The following is a 23,992-nucleotide window of genomic DNA, read 5'->3' on the forward strand; positions in this document are numbered from 1 at the left end:
TCAACTTCGTCATTTAGCGTCAAAATCTGTAAGGATCTGTCCAGAAAGAAATATTAGGAAATTATCACCACAAAATACGTCATAGTTGAAATCGCATGTATGTGAGCCAAACAAATGGGGAACCTTTCTGTCATGCTCAATTTTTAACCTTGCTGAATGCACGTAGTGTCCCAATTTTATTTTATTACACATTCTTCCCGCTTTTTACCCAGACAGAGATCTTTTTTTAACAGTGCACATTGTATTCTTGGTTGGTGAAAATTAAGCTCCATATAAATGTGGTTGATGACAAACTAACTCGCAATTTTCTCTTTAAGCTCCTTTTTCCCTCTGCATGTCACAACATTAGGGTGGAGTTATTATAGTCACTTATATTCATTATCACTACCATACCACCCCTCCTCTCCTACCACCACGGAACGTAATAACGAGCCGTTTTGTTTTTATCGGGAGAGAAAAAAGGTATGAGAAATTACTACGTCTCGTGCTTCAGTTCCAAAGGTGAAAGTTCAGGTGGCTAAAATATCCAGATTTTGTTGACCTTGCTTTCACACTAAATTCTCAAGATTATTGCAAACTATTAGTAGGGGACCTCAGACACACGAAAAAATTGTCGCTTAGAATTTCGCTTCGTTTTTCGCTTATCGATAGCATGGCCAGAATTATGAAATTTGCAAAATTTTGTTCCGACTGGAGCTAACCGACCTCAACCCCACTTCTGAGTTGAGTTTCTGTTCGCTTGCCCCAGAGTTCGCTTATCAGGAAATAAGCGAAATTCTAAGCGACGATTTTTTCGTGTGTCTGAGGTCCCCCAGTATATCGCGAGGTGAAAGTAAAGTTGAGGCAGGAGAAACAAGGAACTTTACTTAACTTTATTTGATAATGTCGCTTAATTAAGTGTTTTCTTGCTCAAAGTTTACCCTAATATATTCAACGCTAATCCTAAGCCAAGTGTGAGAGTAAATTAGTGAATAAGAATTTAGAATCTCTTTCTACCCACATTTCACGACCAATTGACACCGACTAAACGAAGGAAGGAAGGGGTTTCAAAGTGCAGCATTATTTGTAGTAAGTAGTAGGAGCAAGACAAATATTGGTACAGCTCTTGTCCCATCTTTTATCATCCAGTTAGTGGTGGTGTGTGGGTGCGTCTCCAATATTGTGTCATCACCATAAAATTCAGTAACTAACTAACGCAGAGTTTACTTTGTCCATCCTCCTTTTGGTTTGGGGCTAGATAAGGCCTGACAATGATGAGCCTGTGGTTTGGTTTGTGTACATATTTTATCTCGCATCTCATTGTTTAGGCTGGAGGAGATTGGAGAAAGTTGTGTGTGTTGACTTTCACTCGTATAATTGGAGTCATTTATACACTGTGAGTCTTGCAGTGTTTTGTGTTGTCTAATATGTTTTTGTTAGCGTGCTCGTGCTTCGTATCGTGTTACTTTCTTGTTCGCATTTCAAAGAGAAATTTGTCGTGGATAAAAGGAGAGATAGATTCCGAATTCCGAGGTATGGATACCGCTACCACCACCACGACGAGAACCTCAACTCTAACCTCATCTTCAGGATAGGGTAGGATTTCCCAACGGGCACCGACGAACCCACCACAAACTGCCGCTTTCACTATTACTACTACTTACTACCTCAACCTTCCTCTCTCGTTCCGTCTTTGTCTACCTCCTGGTTTTATTGGTAGTCTGGAAAAGTGTTCAATTTAATTTATGTATAGGAGTCAGTGTGCAACCGCATTAGGTGTGCCGAGGGTTGAATCCATTCTCTAATACTTTCTCTCATTCTCATTTTCTCCATTGTTCTACATACAAGTACGAGAAACTCGATGTTATGACAAAGGCTGGCGAGAAGGGCCATGTACAGATCTGCCCGGTTTTGGTCGGTGGTTTGGTTTTAGGCATTTATTTTTCTTCCCTTTCCCTCTCTCCCCTTTCATGTCTGTGAAATTGGAGAAATCGCCTCCTTTCGCGAAAGTGAAAGCCGATGGGAATCTGCACATTCACACATTCACGAGAATTGGGCGAAATTCAAATGTGGGTTGGGTGAAAAAAGAGGAGATCTCTTCTTCCATTCTCATTATTCAGGTATCTTTGACTTTTTCTTCTCCTTTTGAGGAGGAGAAAGTTGGCCGGATTTTCTTCTTCACGTGTTGTATCCCACTCGCTCGCTAGCTCGCATGGCACAAAGTAATTTGTATGACAAAAAGAATAGATTTCGTTTGTCAGCGAGAACGAGATGAGGATGTATGTATTGTACAAGTTGGAATTGAAATTGGACCAAGTGATGAACCACGAGAAACTGGAGAGGAGATGAGACCCGAAAACCACAGGATTTCGCATTTAGCTGTGACCAAGTTAACTTATTTCTTTCACTCTTTCGGCTCTCTCGCTCTGTTGAAGAACTACTTTGTGCATGGCATATCGGGTCCGCTCCCAGTAATAGAATCGTATTAACGTTTGTATTAAATTGTGTGGTCGTGTAAGGGGGTTGTTGATAGGAAAAAGAGAAGAAGCTGCTGCTACTGCTTCGAGTTGTCAGTTCTTCCAATTCGTGGTTGGTTGACGACACAGCACGGCATCATCCTGACGGACATGACGTAAAAATGGAATAGAAAGAATCCAAATTCCATCGAAAAGCCTCATCCTCCTCTTCCATTTCATCATTCAACTTCATTCCTACATTTCTGACGGTACGGTAGTGTGGTGTGGGAACCAAGCCAGTCTAAGCGTGAAGAGGAGCTCAACAAATTCTCGTTCATCGTGCCATGCATTATTTCAGCCCTTTTCCTTCTCCTCCTCGGGTAGGACGAGTCAGGGTGAGAAAGTTTTAAAATTTTAAACTTTTCTTCTTCTCACACATGGAATTCAATTCGTGTTGACGAAACGTGTGTGTATTTTAATAAAAGTGAGTTTCATTTACAATGCGATGGTGTGAAGTGTAACCCTCCGATTTGGCTGAAATTTTAAAATTAGGTGGTCCAAGCCAATACAACTAACGTTTCTTCAGGCAGTTTGTGCGATGGTGAGAGTTACTCAAAATATTTGAGGTCAAAGTTCAAAAAACGGCCGACTTTTTTCAGGCGGAGTGAGAAAACTCCACTTCCATTCTCTTCCCCTCGCTTTGATTTTATTCAGGCGTCTCGCTCATGCATACGCCTTCATGCTCAAGCACAAGCTTTGATGCAAAATAATAAAAAATAAACATTATTAATTATAGCTTAAAGAGCAATTAATACGCATTATACATACTTAATTTAATTTATAATTAAATAAGTGAGATTTTTACTTATTTCTAGTACAAATTTACATAAAAGTTAATTTATAAATTCGCCAACGGCAAATAAACATGGAAAAACTTAACTTGCTTTCCATTTCGAAAGCGTTGGTTATTCTAATATCCAATTATATATTAATATTTTAAATGCTCCTGTGATTCGATATTGTTGGTACTCAAGCGGATCATGGGGTGATGACGAAAAGCCCGAGTTTAAAAATGTAAGCGAAGTTTGTTTTAGAGAAAAAAATATTAGTTGCGACCTGAATTGTGGCAATCCCACATTCATCAAATTCAGCTGGTGCAGTTTATCGTATTGTTTTGTGGACTTTTATGAAGATAATCATATAGTCACATGTGGAATGAATAATTAATATTTTTCTATAAAAAATTAAATTTAAAGTTGTTGAAATGAATTATTTTTCGGAGTGAAAATCAAAGCGAGGGGAAGAGAATGGAAGTGGAGTTTTCTCACTCCGCCTGAAAAAAGTCGGCCGTTTTTTGAACTTTGACCTCAAATATTTTGAGTAACTCTCACCATCGCACAAACTGCCTGAAGAAACGTTAGTTGTATTGGCTTGGACCACCTAATTTTAAAATTTCAGCCAAATCGGAGGGTTACACTTCACACCATCGCATTGTTAGTATGCGAAATTGGTCCAGATTTATTACCGCGTGAAGAAAGAGCAAGCAAAGTGGTTGTGATTTTTGATTGCTTTGTTTACTCGGCTGGACCGGGCAGGAGAGAGAGAGAAAGTGAGTGAGTGAGAGTGAGGTGGGTGATTTTTAGTCCATACTTTCTCCAGGGGTGAAAGTAAGTAAGTAGTTGATGATGCTGCTTCTGCTGGAGAGTCAAGTGAATATTGCTGTTGACTTACGTAAACCTGTAGTGCGACTATAGAGCAAAGAGCGAGAGTCAAGTTAGTCAAGTATGTATTATTTGTGGCAGTAAAAGTTTGTGTGTCCTCGTTGGGGGAAAAAGTTGAAATGACTCTGGAGTTGAACATTGAATAGAATTGTTGTCTGGATAAACTTTCCACTGGTAAATACAAAATGACGACGAGAAGGACGTGGTATTTACTGCCGAATCCTGCACTATCACACATCCACTAAGGATCCTAAGTAGTACAAGCGCCCGTGACGAATTCGAACTTGGTCCTCCTCCATTCTCTGCAAGGATACCGAAGAAAGAAAACCTAGACTAAACTTGGGGTCTGATTTGTATCGTGATTGTAATGGTAATAGGAGCAGAAGGCCCGCCAGCATAGCATTAAGAATCAATTGTACTCGAAAAGCGGGTCGTGTCACGGCCAGTATAATAAGCGGTGGTCTGTTTTGTGGTGCGATTAAGCCTAGCAGTAGTACAGACCATTGTCATTCTTGAACTGCTTTGGAATGTTGGCCTACTTCTCACCTAACTCGTTCGTCGTCTGGAAGATCGTATAATTGTCGTAACACCACCACCACCACGGCCCCCAACTATTCATCATAACGGCGTATAATCCATTCGCATCTCCGACCGACAATATTACTGGTGTCGTAATTCTATCCTGGCCCTAAATTAGGAGTTTTTTTTACTCGCTGCCTGTGTCTGCGCCGAACATCAAAAGAGAAGAGGAGAGAAAGCAATTAGTGACTCTTTGGCATCTCCACCTGTAATATTATTATAATGGTTGCGTAGTTAACCAGGAATAATAGCGGTGCCCCGACGCAGATTAAATTAATTAGCATTTTCCTACCAGTGGTAGAATGGCATCTTCTCCTATGTCAGTCAGTGGTGGAGGAGGAAGAGCAATAATATAATAATATTCGCATTGTGTCCTAAAACAGATATAGTGAGGTGAGGCAGATATCTATTATTAATACAGGAAGTTATGTCTCTGGCTCCTCAGTTCAGTTGAAAACAGGCCTGCTCGTGGGAAGGAGGATTGGATTCTGCCCAGTTTGATTAGCCATTTTTAAAAAAATTTCGAAAAATAGTGTCGTCCAGTTTTCCATGGGTGAGCGGATTTAGTGCTTGTGTGTGTGGTGGACTGGACATTATCCTCGTGGGTGTCACATTGATCGAATCTGTTAAAGACCCAGTTATTGAATGGAATTGGATCTCTGGAAGGACTAGGAATCGACCACGTTCAGAAGACTCTCCACTTGAAGTCGACATAAATGTTGTCATTGAATAAGTTTCAAGATATAATCTCCTCATTCACACAGAGCAAGTGGGGGGACTGCTGATTACTGCTTTGTAGTGCTGCAAGTAACGACGAGCGGAAGTCATTATACTCATGATGGCACTGGGTGGGTTCTTCCTTTTAATTATTTTATTGACTTTTGACACTTGCAGTGTAAAGTAAGCATTGCGTAATGTTGACACCTTTCATCTTTCTGTGTCGTAACGTCGGGCAGGAATTGCGACACAATTTTATATGATAGATGTGCTAATAAGTTGACTAATAAGAACTGTCCTGATTTTCAAAGTCCTAATTTATTGTTGTGAACTCAACTTGGAGTCTTCTAGAACTTTGTTCACTCTTACAGAATTGCTCTAGTCCAGGACTCTTGCATTATGGAATTTTCCTTGAAAGCTTTCCCTTGATTTTTTTAAAAGATTTTTTTTAACTTGATCCAAAGACGACAAGTGTAGCAGGACGGCAGAGATTTTTTTATCTGAGTAAGTGCCTGTCTGTCTGTCTGTCATGTCACTTTGAGATTTTTTTTGCCCCACTTGTAATCACTAGCCTCTTGTAGGATGGGTTTATGTATGTCGCTTTTCTTCATCCCATTAGTCATCGTGTCGCAGTCTTTCTTAACAAGGAAGACTAGGTATGAATTTGTAGTTGGTCTAGTTAAGAGTCGCTTAACACTTAGTTTGATAGTAGATTTGTTAAGCAAAGTAATGCCTGTAGAAAGTAATGGAAGAATCATCAGCAGCAGGAGTAGTTGAGACAGGGAGAGAGAAAGCAGAGAAAGTCCATCTTTCCCCCTCCGAGTCCTATAAACTTGTCATCTCCCAGTAAGAAGAAGGGTCTCGATTGGATGTACAAACGGACGGAGAATAGGGCACCGAGTGTGGAAATTGAATTAACGTTGTCATCCTCTGTCGCCTTCATCCTCTAGTTCTCGTACACATAGTCCGTATGGATGGGCTGATTCATTTCATCTCTAGTAGGTAGGCATACAAATGCCCAACTTTACCATTCTTGCCTTCGTGTTAGAAATTGTGATGATGTCGTCGTCCCAGTGCTAAAACTAAACTATCGTCTCTGACGGAATACAAATGTAAAGCAAAACTGTTTATGTGAGTCGCAAATGGTGGGATGATTCTGATGAATTGTGACTGAATGATGATGGAAGGCGAACGTCGTTCTCAGTTCATGTTTCATGTCGTGATGGAGTGAAAGTGTGCCGTGGTGAAAATCTTGTCTGTTCTGTGTCTGTTGTTCTGTGTGTCGCAATAACTTTACGGACCCACGTAGATATATATACTTACATACACTCTGTTTCGTGTCGTTGTACTGTACCTACAACTATATTTATGTTCGTACAAGTTGTACATAAATATATTGTTGCGTTTTCATTATCATAATATATCAATTAAAGATTTATTTGGGAATGAGCTTATGGACGGGGACCGGTTATAGTTTAGTCTACGCCGACGTTTCGTCTCGGTCTGGTTCGTCTGGCTGGTTGTTGTTTCGTAATTGTGACTGACACGGACTTATCTTATTTCTTTGACTCTTGTGTTATGGTTCAAGTCGTCCCGTATATAACGAGCCGCCCACGATTCCCAAGAGTTGAACTGTCGTTTCGTTTATTGCGGTTACAACAGCAAAAGAGAAAAGCTGGCTGTCAAAACCTGCGATTACTTTTACTCTTTTGGAGATGAAAGTGGTGGTGGTGGGGGTAGTAGGAAAGGGGCCAACTTTTATTATAGGAGTGGAGTTGACAATCGAGATTCAGGTCTCCTTTCATGTCGTCCATATCCTTAATTACTTTGGATTTCGGTAGAGAGAGGGAGAAGGTTTTCCCTTTGTTGTTAAATTGGTGCAATATTTTGTTAGTCTATAGTAGACCTTAGCAAGTATTTACACGGTAAAGTTGGATTTGGATCATCCTTGATTGGATCAGGGTTGCTTTTGATGTGATCGATGTGAGAAATTGGTCTGCAGCTGTCGTGTGTCAATTCGTACTTTCTTTATCATCGTGCATATACATGCGCACCAGCAGGTTTTGGGTTCAAAACACTTTGTATTTATCTTTACCGGTTTCAACAATTACTTACGTAACTAGTAACGTGGGAAGACGTAAAAGAATTGAGTTTTTTTCTTTGGGGAGGGGGTAACACGCACGCAAGCAAGAAATGAAATATAACAATGACTTCTTAAATTACATCGTTTGGTTATTGCTACAGCCGGCATTTAGCGATATTTAGCATTTAACGGAACAGCAGGTCATAAATTATCAAACTGGTTGCAAAGAACTCATTTTTATTTAAAATCTTGATCAGTCTCGATCATTGGGTTTGTGGCTGGGTCGATGCCATACAACAATTCCGTAACTTTTGTGGAATTGTTTCGTTAAAGTTGTGTTAGGAAAAGGAAGAAAATATTATTGTCCACATTATTCTTTTGTTATACTCCAGCACAATGGCAATAACGACATGAAATTCTTCTCACTTTTAAAATTCAAAGAAGCTACATACAACGAAAATAAATAAAATTGAGTTCTTTTCACCAGCACTTGAAAAGCTTCAAAGGGAAAAAAGCAGCACCGACCGACCCACGTAAACTAAACGAACGTCAACAGTTTGACGTTCACCTTTACAACATAAGTACATCGATGACTTTAATGTTGGTGTAATCGCTGTCGCTTTATTCTTGTTTGTTGCGTCCTTGTGAAGAGGTGACATTTGACAAAAAATCAATCCCTCTCCTCCTTGTTGTCACTCATCATTATTACCCTTCCATTCCTTCCATCTTTCTCTCTGCTTTCTTCTTTATCGCAAGTTTCACAGAGTTAGTGAAGAAAGATAAGATAAGATTGTGTTGTGCCCGTCACCGTCGTCGTCGTCGCCTCCTTGACTAATCATCATCATCAACGAGAATGGTTCTTGTTTTGTTGAGAGAAAATATAAATGCAAAATAATAACAAGAAAGGTTTTGAAGAGGTTTTTGTCTCCTTGTAGTCAAAACTCACTCAATGTCATTATGTAATGACTAGGAGGAAGAGAGAGAGAAACTGGCTTTGACTTGCGACGGACGTAAAAGTAATGAAAAGTAAGAGACAGTGAACTTAATGATTATTTCATCGCCTTTCTCCCTCCTTGATGTGATGTAAGACAGCAGCAGGTTTTTTTGTGTAGTGGCCATACTGTGATAAGACTGGGCAGAAAAGGTATATATACATTATTTTTATGGACTGTGGCACAAATTGAATTGGAAATTTGACGACAAAGAAGCAAGGTGTCTTTTTGCTGTTGGTACACAGAAGCGTTCTTCTGTAGCGATCGTGTGTCAATGTGTCGTTACATATAGTTTTTGCTACTCGTCCGCAGTCGCTTTATCATCGCGGCGACGACGACAAAGTCAAGTAGTAAGTTGAGAAGGGAGGGAGGACGAGATTAAATTATTTTACGAATAGGCAGGTAGTGTTGTTAAGGTGGTTGTGTTGGGTTGACAGACTTGTTACAGTTTTTGTTGATTACTTATTCCGTGACTACCGTTCGTGTTGGTGGGTGGGTGCACATTCATACATGGGTATTTTGAAATCGAATATCGTGTGGCCGTGTTGTGATTTCATTTACGATATCTTCGATTCTGCAAGTTGTGTGTGCCAGCCGTCAAGCAAATGATCATTTACGGATTGATTTATTACTCTCACGTCCTAATAACGACCCGTCAATAATTCGTATTCAACGCTGGTTCTTGGTGAATCATTACCTAAAACTTGAAGAAGAAAGATGACTAAACCAGCTGCACGCGAGTGGTTGGTGTTTGGTCACAATAAGTAAAAAATCCCAGTCTTCCCAGTTTACTCGCCTCTCAGCAGAGAAACGATAGCATTAATGAAGCCCATACAAATAGCTAATGGTTTACTTTACTTTCACCACTCTAGTGTAAATGATGTGCTATTAAGTAAAGCGCATACAAGTAACGTAACACTATAGTCTCAAGTATGTCGTATTATTTCGTATTATTTCTTGGCTTGGTTTCGCATGTCTTCTGTCTTGAAAGATAAGGACACGATACGCTACATGTTTCCAGCGTCTCAGTAGTATTGCAATTCGAGGCAAGAAGGGTGGTGTGGTCTTTTAAATAGGAAAGTTTGTGGTTTCAGCTACCTTCAGAAGGCTTGGTTTGTGATTGATTTAATTTGCGAAACGAGATCAACAACTGAGAGTACTTTAATACCCCATTGTCACATGTACATACATATTAAAGGTGGTCTTAAAGATAGCTAGTCAGACAGAGCAGTAGTGGGGGATCCAATTTGCATTATCGAACCGATTTATCTTGCCAAAATACAATGCCTCATTTGGTGCCAGAATTCAATTGTTGTGTTAGTTTGGTAGTGAATAAATAATTTGCCATATCGGTTCTGGCAGGCGTAATAATTACGTGATAAATATCATATTTAAAGCATCAGAACAAATACAAATCACGTCATGTCATTTGCGCAAGAAAGGAAGAACGAACAGCAGCCTTTGTACCAAACGGTCCCATTTTAGACGCTGTGTTTTGTAAATAATAAAATCTAGACCTTAGACCAACTGATACCTCGCAGCGTCATCATAATAATAATATTGAAACGTCAACCCCCGTCGAGCATTTATTTTATTTTTATTTCAAATATATGTACAACGTCTGCAAATTCCAAGTCGTATTGGATCAACTAAACTAACCTAAGCACCCATACATTCACTCCACTTCCAAATTGATACGATTCTTATTGAACATTGTCGACTGGGGAACAAAGGAATTAGGCGTATGCACTTATAAGGAATTAGATTAGGATTATTACGAAGCAGTGACTGACTCGGCCTACCCTCCGCCTCACCATCATCATCATCCCAAATTCGAGTTTAGAATTATTTTCTTGTGTTATGCTGGTGGTTTTGCTATTTGTGTCATTATCAAGACAGCGAATATGTGCTTCGTTGGGAATTTACAATAACCATGTTGCAAAAAATTGTTACGATTAAGGCGACCACACTCTCAAGATTTTCACCCCGCTCGTCTGTTATGCAAAATACGATAAACTTCGCCAACACGGCAAAAAAGAACTGGTTCGTCGGTTCGAGGAGTAGTTTAGTAGTTTTTGGATGCAAGAAGACGACGATTGTTCGTGCGTGGTATGATATGATGACGGTTGGTTTGTTGGAAGAAAAGCGTTCGTTTCTTGTTGATTGTAAACTGTGACCAGCGGGTGTATAATAAAATGTTTCATAAGTAAACCCAAGACTTGTCAAGTTTTACATGTATATGTGCATAGTGTACAAGGCCCTATGTCTGCATCCAACCAAGATTGAGGAGGGATGCATAAGTGCAATGTATTCGTCAGTTAGTAAGAGATTTTTATAAACTAAGCACCGCAGCAACAACTTCTCGGACTCCTTACCAGTTTCAGTTAACTTGTTTGGTTGATTCTACATAAGGAATTTTGAGAACTGAAATATTTATCAAGTTATGTTAGTTTCACTGGTAAATTTCCTGCCAGTTAATGACTTTGGTTTGCCTTGCTAGAAGGAGAGTTACATTGTGCTGCTGCTGCTCCTGATACATATAGAAGTATACGTAATAAAATTACCAATTAAAGTTTGGTTTCATATGTAAACTAATAAATTATTAAAGTCGAACGGAGAGGGAATTTGGTAGTGTAATTCAATTTCTGACTTTCTGAGCGATTTCGACGTTGTACGATTATTCTATATACATAGGATTATAAATTTACTAGTTCTGCTTCGTCCACCTTTTTGGTCTTGCTTTGATCTCGGAACGGTTTCGACACGTTGTTTCGCTCTTGATTGGTTTAGTTACGTGACACTTTAAGGTGAATTACACACATATCGATCGAATTCGACGCGACCATTTGCTTTTCTCCTCAATTCCGATAAATTCTACTCATTATGTACTTGTGCGCTTAAACACCTACTCTGGAAGAAATTATGTGACAGGATTAATTAGCAGATGGATTGTATGTATGTACAAGTCTTGAAATTTGTGGTGAATAAATCAGTCAAATTGTACCGTGTATCAAGATAGGACAGGACATCGATACGATACTGTACGACTCCCGACCTGTGTAGAAGACGAGTGACAGATAGTGGAAGAAACTTGAGTTTCCCATAACAAGTCAACAAGTGAAGTTTTCGCCGGCGTAACTTTATATTTTTTTGGAAAGTGACGTTAGTTTGTGACACTTAAAAAAGTGGTCGCCGTTTTGTTTCTGAGCAAATCTATTCATAGAGTTGTAGCATGGTTGTAAACTTTGACCCTTCTGACTTGTTAAAGTCCAACATGTTATCGGATACCACTTCTACTGCTGTTGGTGGTGGTGGTGATGGCGAAGATGCAGAAAATCAAGGTATTGTGTAAAAATTATTAATTATGAATTTCGATGGTGTCGAAACAAATGCTTAAATCCCTCATGTCAGTCAGTGTCAGTACGTCTCGTAGTGAAGTAGATATATTTATTACTTCACTGCTGGGTGTCTACTGTGAAGGAGATAAATGCGTTACCAATTTGATCTCTATTTCTTGCTTGCGTTGAGTTACAGTAGTTGGTAAATTTACGATTTACCATAAATTATCCCCCCACCAGAGTCAGTTATAATTGGTCCTTTTCAAATTTGCATTTATAATACTGCTCGGTGCTAATAAACCGTAACAAATTGTACTTACACGCAAGGGAAGGTGTTTCACATATGAATAAAATAAACGATGCTATGTATGCTGACGTAGTAGTCGTTTGTAGGTCTATTACTGCTCTATCTCTGTACCTAATTGGTACATGTATTGGTTTCGTTAGCGAAAATTCCCATACTCGTTCGGTAAAGGAGTAAAGAAAATTGTTAAATTTTGAATCATTACCGTATTCCCAAAAGTGTTATATTGGTCCTGTCGCTACGAGGCACACACACTATTAAATAGCCTCAAAAACTCTGTTATTACTGTACCCGTACTAATTTTCTACCCTGAATTGTTAGTCATTTCATTCCCGTCAATTTTGAGATATGGTCATTTCATTATGAATCAGAGTTGGTAATATGGTGGCAGTAGCACAAGGAAAGGTGAATATGAATAGTGCATATACAGTAAGTGAGACCAGTAATGTAAACTCAAGAACCATTTCGATTTTGTAATGCTGTGCTAACGAACAGTATATAACAATACTTTACTTTAGGCGTGTAAGGTCGGCAGTGGTATTTTTTATATAAGTAAAGTGTGGCTTGCCGCTGGTCTAGCTTGGTGTAATGAAATGGAAAAGTGTGTTTTAATCAATAACACACGGCCAGCAGGAGTAGGAGAGTAGTGGTGTGCATGGCTGTGTGATGTGCAAATAATTTTGTGCAAAGTGAACTAAATACATCAAGTAGTGAAGCGCTGCTTATTATGAGTTGGTGCTGTTCTATAATTTAAAATCTGCCAAGGAAAGCAAGCAAAGGATTTAGTGTCACTATTTATTTTGCCTACTTTGCCTAAAACTTGTGCGTGTAATTCATTCCAGGCATACATACATACATTGAAGAAGAAAAGTTAATAAGTTGGATATAGAGTTGTTGCGGCAGGAGAAGAAGCGTGTGTGTCACTTGTGTCACAGTGTAATTACATTCCTGGCTTAAGTATCGGTTGATGTCTTAATAAAATTTTAAACGAATAGTGACTCCTCCAAAGTTGCAAAAGTTTTGTCCAAGTGGTGGTTTGGTTTAGTGATCGTTTCAGTTTTGTGAGGTCGCACACTGTGAAAGTGGGCTATTAAATAAGCGTAGAGTAAAAGTTTGCAGAGTGAAATTCTAGTCAAATGGGAATATGTGGTTTTAAGGGGGCTCGAACTGTAACACTTTCACAGCCAGAAGATTCTGACTCAGAATCTAAACCTGCTGGAGGTGATCGTGTTTTAAGTAGTGGAGGGGATGATGCCATAAAAAAATCAGTTGGTAAATACCAAGTACAAAGAATATGATTAATTATTTTAGGAGAGATTGACAAGGCTTTGGTTTCGTGTTTAGCCAAGCTTTTGACAACTACTTAAATTGTTTTCATCACATATATGCATGTAGAATATTATAGGAGTATAAAAATTGATTATACTTTTAAGACCCGATATGTGGGTTTGATTTGTTTTGGCAATAATAGCACACTTATCGTTTATTTTATTGGGTAGTGTGTCATTTGCAATTCAATTATGGAAATATTCATGGCATTCTTTGCCAGTATTTTTTTACCATGTGGTAGTTTTTTATGCATACATAAACAAGCTGCGTATGTATGCATGTATGTATTACTTATCTCCGTAGCTTGTCCTGACTTTGAGAAACTGCGAAATAAATACTTTCTGACGGCTTGATTCCCATATGTGGACAGCTTACGTACGAAAATGGGTGTTGTTGTCTTCCTAAGTACTTAAAGATGTAGGTCCATGTTAGTTAATAACGCTTTGCAACTTTTTCACCACCAATTGTGCCCTGTATTGTACACGGTATGCGTAAAAGTGGAGTGTTAAAACGTTGCGGGGGTCGATTGACGCGCATCACATTATGACATGGCTTGCGACAAATTGGATATAGTGTCGAGTGCGTCCACGTGTTGCTTTATGCATTTTCGTATCCCGAGAAGTTATAGCTGGCAGTTAGTTATTCAACCCTTTCGAAAGTGGGGAAGACTAATGATAACTGTTGTGTAAAGATTAACCGACCAGAACCACATTACAGCCCACCATGCAGGCAATAAGAGAGTAATGTCTCCTTCATCCATCCATCTTCTCATGAATGTATTTGCATGCATCTTGCAGTTTAGTTGCAAATATAGATCTTATGTTTATGAGGGGAGAAGAATTGCGCCACATAATTGCCATACTAATAATAATAGATTTTAAACGATGTAATTTTTGTCATGCTATCACAGATGCCGAGCCGGAACCCACCCCACCTGTAAGAAATGTCGGGAGAAGGAAATCCGTCTTTGCGGAAGCGTATAATCCCGAAGACGACGCGGACGATCAACCCGCCGTAAGAAAATCCCTAAGATCTTCTTGTCACTAAATCGTGACACATTTCCAATATGCGTTAAATAAATGAAATCTGTCACTCATTCATTGTCGTGTTACAGGTGGTTCATCCAAAATCAGACAGCCAACGTGCTTCTTTGGCCGAAGCGGTGAAACATATCTTACTTTTCCGGTCTCTCGATGGGGTAAGTTATACACACTTCTTTACTTTCACTTATTTTCTTTATACGTCTCAAGTTGCACGAGTATTGAGCACAGAGTGACGACGGACAGACACAAACGGCTTTCGTCATCGCATCTAGTTCTATTATGAAGCATACATATATGGGTATACGTACAGTGCATTTTGTGCACGTCGTCTCCCCAGACGTGATCTGTATTCGTATTCCGTGGAGACATATTTTTCTTTCAAAGTTTAATTAGAATTTTCTTGGCTAGCCTTGAACTCTGGTTTTGTCTGATCTATCAACCACAAAACGAGCAACAGACTTTTTCGTCGTCAGCATATTATCGACATCCATATATTTTTACATTCATCCATACATTCATACATACATTTGATGTATTTTGTGTTGTTCTGGGTTTCATATATGTATGGGAATTTTGATGCATCCATAACTTTGTAATGTGGCCACCAATTACTTTCCTCGTGGCTGGTGGTACTAATAATTTCCGTTATTGCCATAACCCTCAGTAAAAGATGCAGCAAGTGAGCAATTTAAAACTTGAGTAGTCGTAGTTATTGAGGAAACCGAACCAAATCTCCAACAAAGTGGGAATGGGAATGACGATAATTGGAGGTACATGCACGACTACATATGTACATCACTGCAGACGCTTTGGTAAGGTCAAAGCTCAACTCTTTCTGTATGAGAGGACTTAGGAGACTTTTCCTTGCTTGGCTTGTATCTGAAGTGGATATAAATATAAATTGTAATGGGAGAGAGAGACCGAGTGAGTGGTCGTGGGATTATTATACGGGTCCTGTGGATGAAAGGAAGTAGAGTGTAATGGGATATGGTTTCATGGCATATGAGAAAAAAAGATGCTGGCACCACCACTACCACCACTCACGTCCATCGCACCCATGACGGGAGAAAGCAGTCTGATGCGATGTGATGACGGACGGATCCGTGTCTTATGATTTGAGTGAAGCGAGTTCATCACCATCATGATCATGTGCCAGTGGTTAAAGCTGTCTCGCTTCATAGGGGAGGTTTTTTTCATGCCTTATGTAAAGAATGAGATGATGGCATTTTATATGCGAATATATTGACTTGTGTGTCATTCTCGTACAAGCTTAATAACTTGTGTTGCATTTTGTGCTGATGAAATTGGTTTGTGTGTGTGTGACGGGTGGATAAAAGTTTTTTTTACGGGTTTTATAATAAATTCCGTTTCTCTCTAAAGTTTTCAATTTCATTTCGTCTTTCGTGAGCATTTTGGGAGCAGTTAGAAAGGCAGTTTGGCCTTTGCCTAATGGTGAAAGTAGTGGGGTCTTCCTCTACCTTTTCCTTCATTCGGGTGATTAAAGGTCCAACTCTCTCGCTCTAAAGTGGAGTAAAAAAGGATACCTGACTGGAGAGGAAGAAGTAGAAGGGAGAATAGTTCCATAGCCCGTTAGGAAAAAAGGAGATGAGGAAGAAGGGAAAGCAGTGAAAGTAGTAAAGTGGAAGTGGAACCTGATTTTGAGGGATGTCGAAGTTCTCTTCTGACAGTGCCTCTCTCTCCCCGTCATGTCAAGAGTATAAGCTGCTTCTGTTGGATAAAACTGGTGTGTACAAAGTTTGGTGCTGGTTTAGCTTAGCCATGAGCTTAAGAAGGCATTGATGTATCGCATTTATACTCATGCATCATCTCTTCTCGCTGCCATCCATCTCTCACTCACTCACTTTCTATCTTGTTCTTGTTTGTGGAGTTATTGGCAGTGTGAGTAAGTGAGCAGGTGGGTAGGTTAGGTTCATATGATATATTCATACAAAGTTGAGGAAGGGTATTATTTATCCCTTAAATCTACTAACGGCTTTCGACTCGCGAGATGATAGGGACGTACACAGGCGACAGACACCACACGGAGTGAAAGTAAGCAAACTGATGGTGAAGAAGATGCTGATGATGCTGGGGCTGGTTGGTTGGTGGATGTGATTCTGGTCGAGCTGACTTCCTTCTCATTCTACATTATTGATTTTCATCCTTCCTCTCTCGCTCCTTTCTCTCCTTTCCCTTCCGAGGAGGATATAAGGGTGCCAACTCCCATTCTGGCATCATTTGTTGTACATAGGTAGTCGTCCTATCTACTCTTCGCATGTATGTATGTGTGTGTGATAGGAGTGACTGACTTTTCCTTTTGACTGGCTGAAGGAGAGAACTCGCTCTGCAGTGCTCACATATTATTATTATCGTTCCCTGTACGTGAGCTATCTCCTGTCTGTTGCTGCTGCTGGTTCTTCTTCCTTTTATTGCAGACTTTCTCCTGGGCTGGCTTATTTGTAAAATTCAACGCTGCTGCTTAGTCACTAAGCTAAAATTATGGGTGAGAGATGTGGAGCAATAAATTTATGGGGAAATAAAATCCACCAAAGTAAATACCTCTCAAAAAAATGGTGAATTAATGGAGTTGGCAAGGTGTATACGTTTACTCGAGCGGAAAAAAAACACATGCCGGGCGAGGATAGTAAATAGGAGTTGAGGAAACAAAAGAGCGATTTTCTGATCTCAAGTGTAGCATGTACCTTTCTCTTTTCAGAGTATTTTCTTTCTGGCAGAGATTCAGAATTTGGGTACGGCTAATGAAAGAGTACTGCTAACAACGTTACTTTCGCTTTCTCCATGTTAGGAAAGAATAATAATGGGGAAGAAGATTGGCCAGACTTGATCCTCAAAGTGATCTTTTTTTCTACCAGCACTGCCACGCAATGGGAATCACTGATTCCAAGTTATTGTTAGGAAGCTTCACAAAGCAACATGTCCGCGCCCCTCAACGCCACTCACTCACTTACTTACCCACAACTATGAGCACTGCACAAAGGAAGAAAGATCCCAGTGGAGCGATGGTGGTTTGGTTGTACGATGATGATGATGATGATTGTATTATTGAATCGAATAAGATCGAACTTTGTGTAATCGGATTGCTCTGCTTTCACCGTCTACCACCACCACCACCACCCTCTCAATATTGAACTATACACCGACGACTCACCCACCGTATTTATTGAGCAGAAAATGTTCTGCCCCCTCTGACTGACTGCAAATCATCACTTCATTTCATGTTAGGGTGAGAGAAAATGTTCAGAAAATTAGATTTTCCTTCATCTCTGACTTTTGTGATGTGAAAAGGAGGCTAAAGACTACAATGGACTTTTCTTGATGATGAAATTTTTTGCACGATTTTCACCCGACTTTTGTGCATACTCGTGCATGGACGTTATCTCTTCTTTTATGTGCAAGAAGATGGATTTTTTTACCCTCCAGCCGTAACATTTTTTTTTCGTTCTTCGTTTCAGGAACAAATGCAACAAGTTCTTGACGCCATGTTCGAGAGGAGAGTGCAAGCGGGTGACTTTGTTATTAAGCAAGGAGACGACGGAGACAACTTTTACGTTATTGAGTCGTAAGTTGTTTGTTCCAAATATGTTTTTTTTTATTTGTTGGAATGGTAGGAAGGTGACATTCGAAATATTATTGGATTGGTCAGTACTAATGATTATTGTTTTTTTACAGAGGAAAGTACAAGGTATACGTCAAGATGGACGGCGAAGCCGAACCCAAACTAGTGGGTGGATACGACAATGCTGGAAGTTTCGGAGAACTCGCCCTCATGTACAACATGCCCCGGTAAGTAAATACATAATTTGATGAATTAATTAAATTCATAAAATTTATAATTGTTTCTTCATTCAATAATAAAATGTATATTCAATTGCAGAGCTGCAACTGTTCAGGTAATAATATACAGACTTTCACTCTGTTTCCAGTTATTTATGTATTGAAATGAATGCTAATTTTTTCTCATTGTTCATCCATGCAGGCTGAAAATGGTGGCTCCCTTTGGGCCATGGACAGACAAACCTTCCGACGTATACATAATCACACATTTTGGCAACAATTGCCAGATTTTCATTACTGACGCTCTGTTTATTTATTTTTATTGTAGGTATAGTACTCAAGAATGCTTACAAAAAGCGCCAGATGTATGAAAGTCTCTTAAACTCGGTGGTAAGATTTTCTAATACCAATTGCAACTCAACTCTTTTTAATAATATTTATTATTTATATTTATAGCCAATGTTGAAGACGCTTGAGGTATGTGTGTGGTAATATTATTGTTACATAAATGTATAATGTAGCTGATTGGTTGTTTACTTACATCATTTACGTACGTGTCTTTTACTTTGTTCGTCTGACTAAATTCATGTCTTTCTTTCTTTACTATAGAATTACGAACGAATGAATCTAGCAGATGCACTCGTGCCCAGGACGTACACAGATGGTGATACAATAATAAAGCAGGGTGATGCTGCAGATGGTAAATTAATTTTGATTTTTTTTATATATCTTTGTATTTACATATGTTACTCATGAAAGTATATGAGATGAACTTTTTTTCTTTATTGCGAATAGGTATGTACTTTATGGAGGTGAGTAAATCAATTAATTATTCTATTTCATTAACAATGTATAAAACTGAGATCAGTATGATATATAATATATATTTATATGTATGTAGGATGGAGAAGTTCGTGTCGTCAAAATAGACGGAAACGGGGTTGAGAAGGAGGTATAAAAATAATAATACAAGAGATGGTTCTTTTTATTGCCAATAACCATAATCACATAATGACACCACGACCACATTCAGCACATATGTGCTGAATAAGGGACGAGAGAGAGAGAGAACCTTTTAATAATCGTTCTGTCAGATCGACTGCAATATAATTTACGACCTTTTCCACAGATAAATCGAGCCACGAAAGGAGGATACTTTGGAGAGCTGGCACTTCTCACCAAGTAAGTGCGATTGTTAAGATAAAAAATAAGATATAAATCATATTTAATTGCAATTGACGGAATGGCAACAATACGTCCTTTAAAAATCTTATTGGAAAATTTATTTGCGATTTGCAGCAAGCCACGAGCAGCCACAATTTTCGCTGTTGGGACTGTCAAAACTGCATGTAAGTAGTTTTTATCTACATCTTAGGCAGACTCGTAACCACATTAATCGCAATCCCCTCTATTTGTGTCATTTAGTTTTGGATGTCGAAGCGTTCGAACGACTTCTGGGACCTTGCATGGAACTTATGAAACGAAATGCGGAAGATTACGAGCAGCAATTGATTCGCATTTTCGGCTCGAAATCTGCCATAACAGACATTCGATGATAGTTATGAAACATTTCTCAGCAACCACTTCCACCCCGTAACATCAATATATATCTTCTTGTGAAAAATAAATCAATATCCAACTTTTCCAGTCAACATAATAAAACACAATCAGTATGTTATAATAAGGTAAAACAAATATATGATGTCAAGATCTTCGTCGTGAATGTTAAATATGCAATGAGAAATGTATAAAAAAAATTGAAATTTTAAAACAAGTTTTGTAAGCTCAGCTCTAAAAAAAGTCAAAAATATGTTGTGAGTTTTTTTAACAAAAATTATTGTCTAGCATTTCTTTACATTTAATAACTGTATTAGTGACAAAATTCAACTTAGAAACTCGTCTCGTCTGTTAATACTGATATTTAAATTGAACTATTTTATATTATAGCAACGTCTTTCTTGTATGAGTTGAAATGTATTCATGTAGACGATTGAGTTAGAAGTGTAGTTGAGTGTGTCGATTTCATGAATTCTGAATAAGAATATGCAATGAATTTCATGTCATATATAGATGTTCAGAATGAGGAGAGTTGTTGTTAAGCGTCCAAAGAGAAAGTGTGCGAGAGAGAAGGATTGAGTGAGTGAGTGTGCAGTATGTTTATCTAAAATAGCTGTTAGCTGACTACTTTTACATTGCAGAAGATTTCATGATTTTAGTTATATATGAAAGATAGTTCATATTATTTAATTTGACTCTCTCTTACATTGCTGGCTTTAAAATTGTTTAATTAAATTCTATTATTTTAAGGTGGTTCTTTATATTAACCAACCTACCTACAACCTATGATCATATCTCTGTTATTAGCTCATTTGGTAATAGATAATTATTCCACAGTAGTAAAAGAAAAATTAAAGTTTGCTGGTCTAACAAGTTCTACAGGGAGCTGAGGAAAAATAATTTGTAATTGTAGAAGTGTTGATAGATTTTAGTAATCAAATCTGATCTTCTTGTGTCATTTTAATAATAATAATATTATTCTAACGGACTAAGCCCAAGATTTTCAAGCTGGTCTTAAATTTTGGCTTAGATTCCCTATTCATACCTTATTTGTAGCAGTTTTACGAAATGTGTTGACTCATTTAGTAATTAACTCATGATGTACGTAAATATAAATCATTGGTAATATGCTTTGCTCCTTAACTTATTAAATGTCTGCTATTAGTTGTGTATGCAGTGTATAAGCAATACCATTGCGTGTTACTATATTTTACAACAGTTGAGTTTTGTTAGTGCCATTCAAACCTTAAAATGTAATAATTAACCCGATGAAAAATATGAGAATGTTTAATATTTACAAACCTTATTGGACATAAAAAAAATGTATGATGTATTTCTTAACTGACAACTTAACGAACTTATCCCTGATAATCTGAATTCAATTATATAATATAACAACCAAAGACAACGAGACAAGTTCTCAAAGGTTGATATCTAAATAGAGGTATAACGTATGTAAAAGCATGTAATTATTGCAGGGAAAGCTAGTAAATATATAATTTAAAAACGGGAGGAACCTTTGTACGGGGATCAACCACATTTTATTAGGGAAAAAATTCTTTTGACTTAGCTGACCATGAAGCAAGTAGCTTAAAAAATATGGATGATTTGATAACTGAGAGGACTTTTTAGTTAGTGGATATAACCAAATACCTACATACCTGCAACCTGTCTATCTACACATATTCTTAATATGAGCTACATACAATAAAACAGTAAATAAATTAATGAACATGAATGTTACTAAACTTACTTATGATGATGAAGCTACTAACTATCAATATCAGTATATGATTGATGATTGATTCATGTATATGTATGTGTAACTAAAGAAGCAGCATAATCTTCCTCCTCTCCCAATACGCCATACGTCCTATGAAAGAAATGTGCGAGAAACTGATAAATTTTTAGTCTTATAAATTTACTCTAATCTAATTAACTACATGAAATGAATAATAAATGTTTGAATATGTGTGAACGCTGAGAGACAGAAATAAATTAATGTGTAAGTAGACCAAGACATGAAATATGTACTTATAAGAAGTGGAGTTCACATTTATTTCATCATTTATCAAAAACAAGGTCATGAATAGAAGTACGACTAGGTCAAGTGAAGATTAACTTTGGTAGAAAGTTGGGTGAGGACGTGTTGTGAAATCTGAAAGTAAAATTTTACATTGAATTTTACATTTTATGTTGAAAGTGAACCATGTAATTAAATATGATCTGAATTTATACCTGAAACGGTGGCATAATGACATTTCTTAAATTCGTCATCTTCATTAAACAATTTGTCACCGTGAGGTCTGAAATATGGCACGCTTTCTGGCCACTACTGGGCAATTTGTCAGCCTTGAAACGCAGCGTGTGTAGGGCTGAAAATTATGACCAAATTACTACATTCAAATTTTAGTCGATTTAATAAGTTATTACATTTCAAATTGGCCAGTCCCACGTCATCCTCCTCCTCCCCAAGAAATAAGCGGTCCACATTTCCCACCCCTCCCTGAAAATAAACCGTCAACTCCTTCGTCCCCTTAAACGATGAAAACACCACCCTCGCCAACTCCTCATTCCTTGGTGTCAACGAAAAGAAAAGTTTTTCCAAATTTGGAAAAATCACCCCGATTCTACCCACCCAAACTGGATCTACGTAACGGGCCGTTAGTTTCAACCCCTAAAACATTTTTATACGTATAAAAATATATTTCAAAATACAAAATTAAAATTAAATTAAAAATCTGCTTTCACCTTCACCGACGCTACCGTCGTATCCTCAGGAAACAATATCTTCCAACATGTGTTAAACTCTATGCTCCCCCCAAGCACCAAATCCCTTAATGCTGGGAACTGCCTGTTATAATTGAACGGAAGGAAAGTCACTTCTTTTGAGGATAGCTCACTTCGTCCGTCAATCCCCAATTTTACAACTCTCGTCATCTCCTCTGGAAAGGCGACCGTGTAACACGAATTGCCATAAAAATTGTCAAACTTGATATGCTCGAGGGACGCGGACTGTGCAGAAAGAAAAGTTTTAAACGATTCTGGGAGGAAACAGGAACGGTGAAAGTCGCATTTCAGTTTCTTCAAGTGAAATGGAATCCGAGAAAGGGACAGGATTTCTTCATCCCCGACTGGAATGTAGATTTCAAGGGAGCTGACATTCCTCAAAGATGTCGAAGTCATGCAGTTTATTATCTTTTTTACGGTAGATCTGCATCCAGGGTCCATTATGATGGAGAGCGACTCTAATCGGGGGGAGGAGGAGAGCATGGCCTTGAAAATTGAGGGAATTTCGGTCCCATTTTTAGAACAGGGAGCAAGAGTGTCAAGGCCATGTCCCGTTAAAGTAAGTTTGGTCAGCTTGGTGAATTTTAGATGATCAAGCTCGGATTCCGGAAGTGGGTTACTCTCCCTGTCCAACGTAATTGAAAGAGATTGCAACTCTGGGGAGAATGCGGAAAGGAATTCGAACAGGGTTTTTGCACAATTTGGCAGTGAGAAGAAATGGGAGGAGAGGTTGAACTTCGTGAAGGGGACGGAATGGCTGGACGTGGAAAGGGTGGTGACTCCACGGAGGGCTGCCGGAGTTCCGATAGAAATGTTTGAAATGGAATTTCGTAGGATGACCGTGGCCTGAAAATTGGTCCAAATTCGAGTTATAAAAGTGTCGACATTTTATCCACCATTTTTTGTACATCACCTCTTGACACCAGGCTTTGTTCACGGTTCGACAGACTTTTAAATCGTCGACGGACAGGTGAGTGAAAACCTCCTCGAGGACCTACGTACATTAGGACAGAAAGAATTTTTAAGTTAGTGATGTCGGTATTTATTTAGGGCTCGTATTTCATTTAATTACCAGTCTTACTGTTAAGGGGTTCATTGTTGGCCTTGAAAAAATGTCAAAACTCAAGAAGGTGCGTATTTATGTATGCATAAATAGGCAAAGAAAAATACGGTTGTAGTTATGAACTAATGTATGTATGAAGCTGTCTCAATGGTCTCATTGTTTTTCATAATCGCGATGAATCGCACGAGGAATGACATTATGGCAGCGCAGACATAGATAATTATTTACATACACATGTACATGCTT

General features: G+C 38.5%; 2 protein-coding genes across 8 annotated transcripts in view; one reads left to right on the top strand and one right to left on the bottom strand.

Annotated features, from left to right (window-relative positions):
* Positions 1-21,911, top strand: part of LOC110859725 (cAMP-dependent protein kinase type II regulatory subunit) — a 42,682-nt gene extending 20,771 nt beyond the window's left edge. For 3 of the 6 annotated variants that reach the window (XM_022108695.2, XM_035859927.1, XM_022108696.2), the window contains exons 6-19: positions 14,409-14,512; positions 14,613-14,696; positions 18,015-18,121; positions 18,232-18,345; positions 18,437-18,452; positions 18,539-18,587; positions 18,665-18,726; positions 18,793-18,813; positions 18,946-19,036; positions 19,132-19,148; positions 19,238-19,288; positions 19,466-19,518; positions 19,636-19,685; positions 19,762-21,911. In XM_022108695.2, the coding sequence (XP_021964387.1) occupies positions 14,409-14,512; positions 14,613-14,696; positions 18,015-18,121; positions 18,232-18,345; positions 18,437-18,452; positions 18,539-18,587; positions 18,665-18,726; positions 18,793-18,813; positions 18,946-19,036; positions 19,132-19,148; positions 19,238-19,288; positions 19,466-19,518; positions 19,636-19,685; positions 19,762-19,892 (950 nt within the window). In that variant the 3' untranslated portion in view covers positions 19,893-21,911. Of the gene's footprint in view, positions 1-5,558; positions 5,584-10,847; positions 11,869-12,829; positions 13,442-14,408; positions 14,513-14,612; positions 14,697-18,014; positions 18,122-18,231; positions 18,346-18,436; positions 18,453-18,538; positions 18,588-18,664; positions 18,727-18,792; positions 18,814-18,945; positions 19,037-19,131; positions 19,149-19,237; positions 19,289-19,465; positions 19,519-19,635; positions 19,686-19,761 lie in introns of those variants that run through there. The other 3 variants (XM_035859929.1, XM_022108697.2, XM_035859928.1) reach the window with 3 other exon arrangements.
* A 13-nt stretch (positions 21,912-21,924) lies between these two features.
* LOC110859724 lies at positions 21,925-23,915 on the bottom strand. 2 transcript variants are annotated; one of them, XM_022108694.2, is made up of 6 exons: positions 23,765-23,915; positions 23,597-23,677; positions 22,645-23,529; positions 22,327-22,570; positions 22,132-22,268; positions 21,925-22,051 (listed from the first exon to the last, which is right to left on the bottom strand). In XM_022108694.2, the coding sequence occupies exons 1-6, from the start codon at positions 23,777-23,779 to the stop codon at positions 21,995-21,997; spliced, it is 1,419 nt and encodes a 472-aa protein (XP_021964386.1). In that variant the 5' UTR covers positions 23,780-23,915; the 3' UTR covers positions 21,925-21,994. The 2 variants fall into 2 exon arrangements, with proteins under 2 accessions (XP_021964386.1, XP_021964385.1); XM_022108693.2 differs by having other exon boundaries at positions 23,756-23,914.
* Between the last annotated feature and the right edge of the window lie 77 nt (positions 23,916-23,992).

The sequence above is a fragment of the Folsomia candida genome, unplaced genomic scaffold (genome assembly GCF_002217175.1).
Source record: "Folsomia candida strain VU population unplaced genomic scaffold, ASM221717v1 Fcan01_Sc028, whole genome shotgun sequence".
NCBI classification, from domain to species: domain Eukaryota; kingdom Metazoa; phylum Arthropoda; class Collembola; order Entomobryomorpha; family Isotomidae; genus Folsomia; species Folsomia candida.

What these genes read in the sequence shown, in the direction of transcription:
- LOC110859724 (XM_022108693.2), bottom strand. Translation starts at nt 23,779, where the DNA reads ATGAACCCCTTAACAGTAAGACTG. An exon ending in GGGACTGGCCAATTTGAAAT is followed by an intron (nt 22,269 to 22,326) that starts GTAATAACTTAT and finishes CATAATTTTCAG; the next exon opens with CCCTACACACGCTGCGTTTC. An exon ending in TCATTATGCCACCGTTTCAG is followed by an intron (nt 22,052 to 22,131) that starts GTATAAATTCAG and finishes TTTTACTTTCAG; the next exon opens with ATTTCACAACACGTCCTCAC.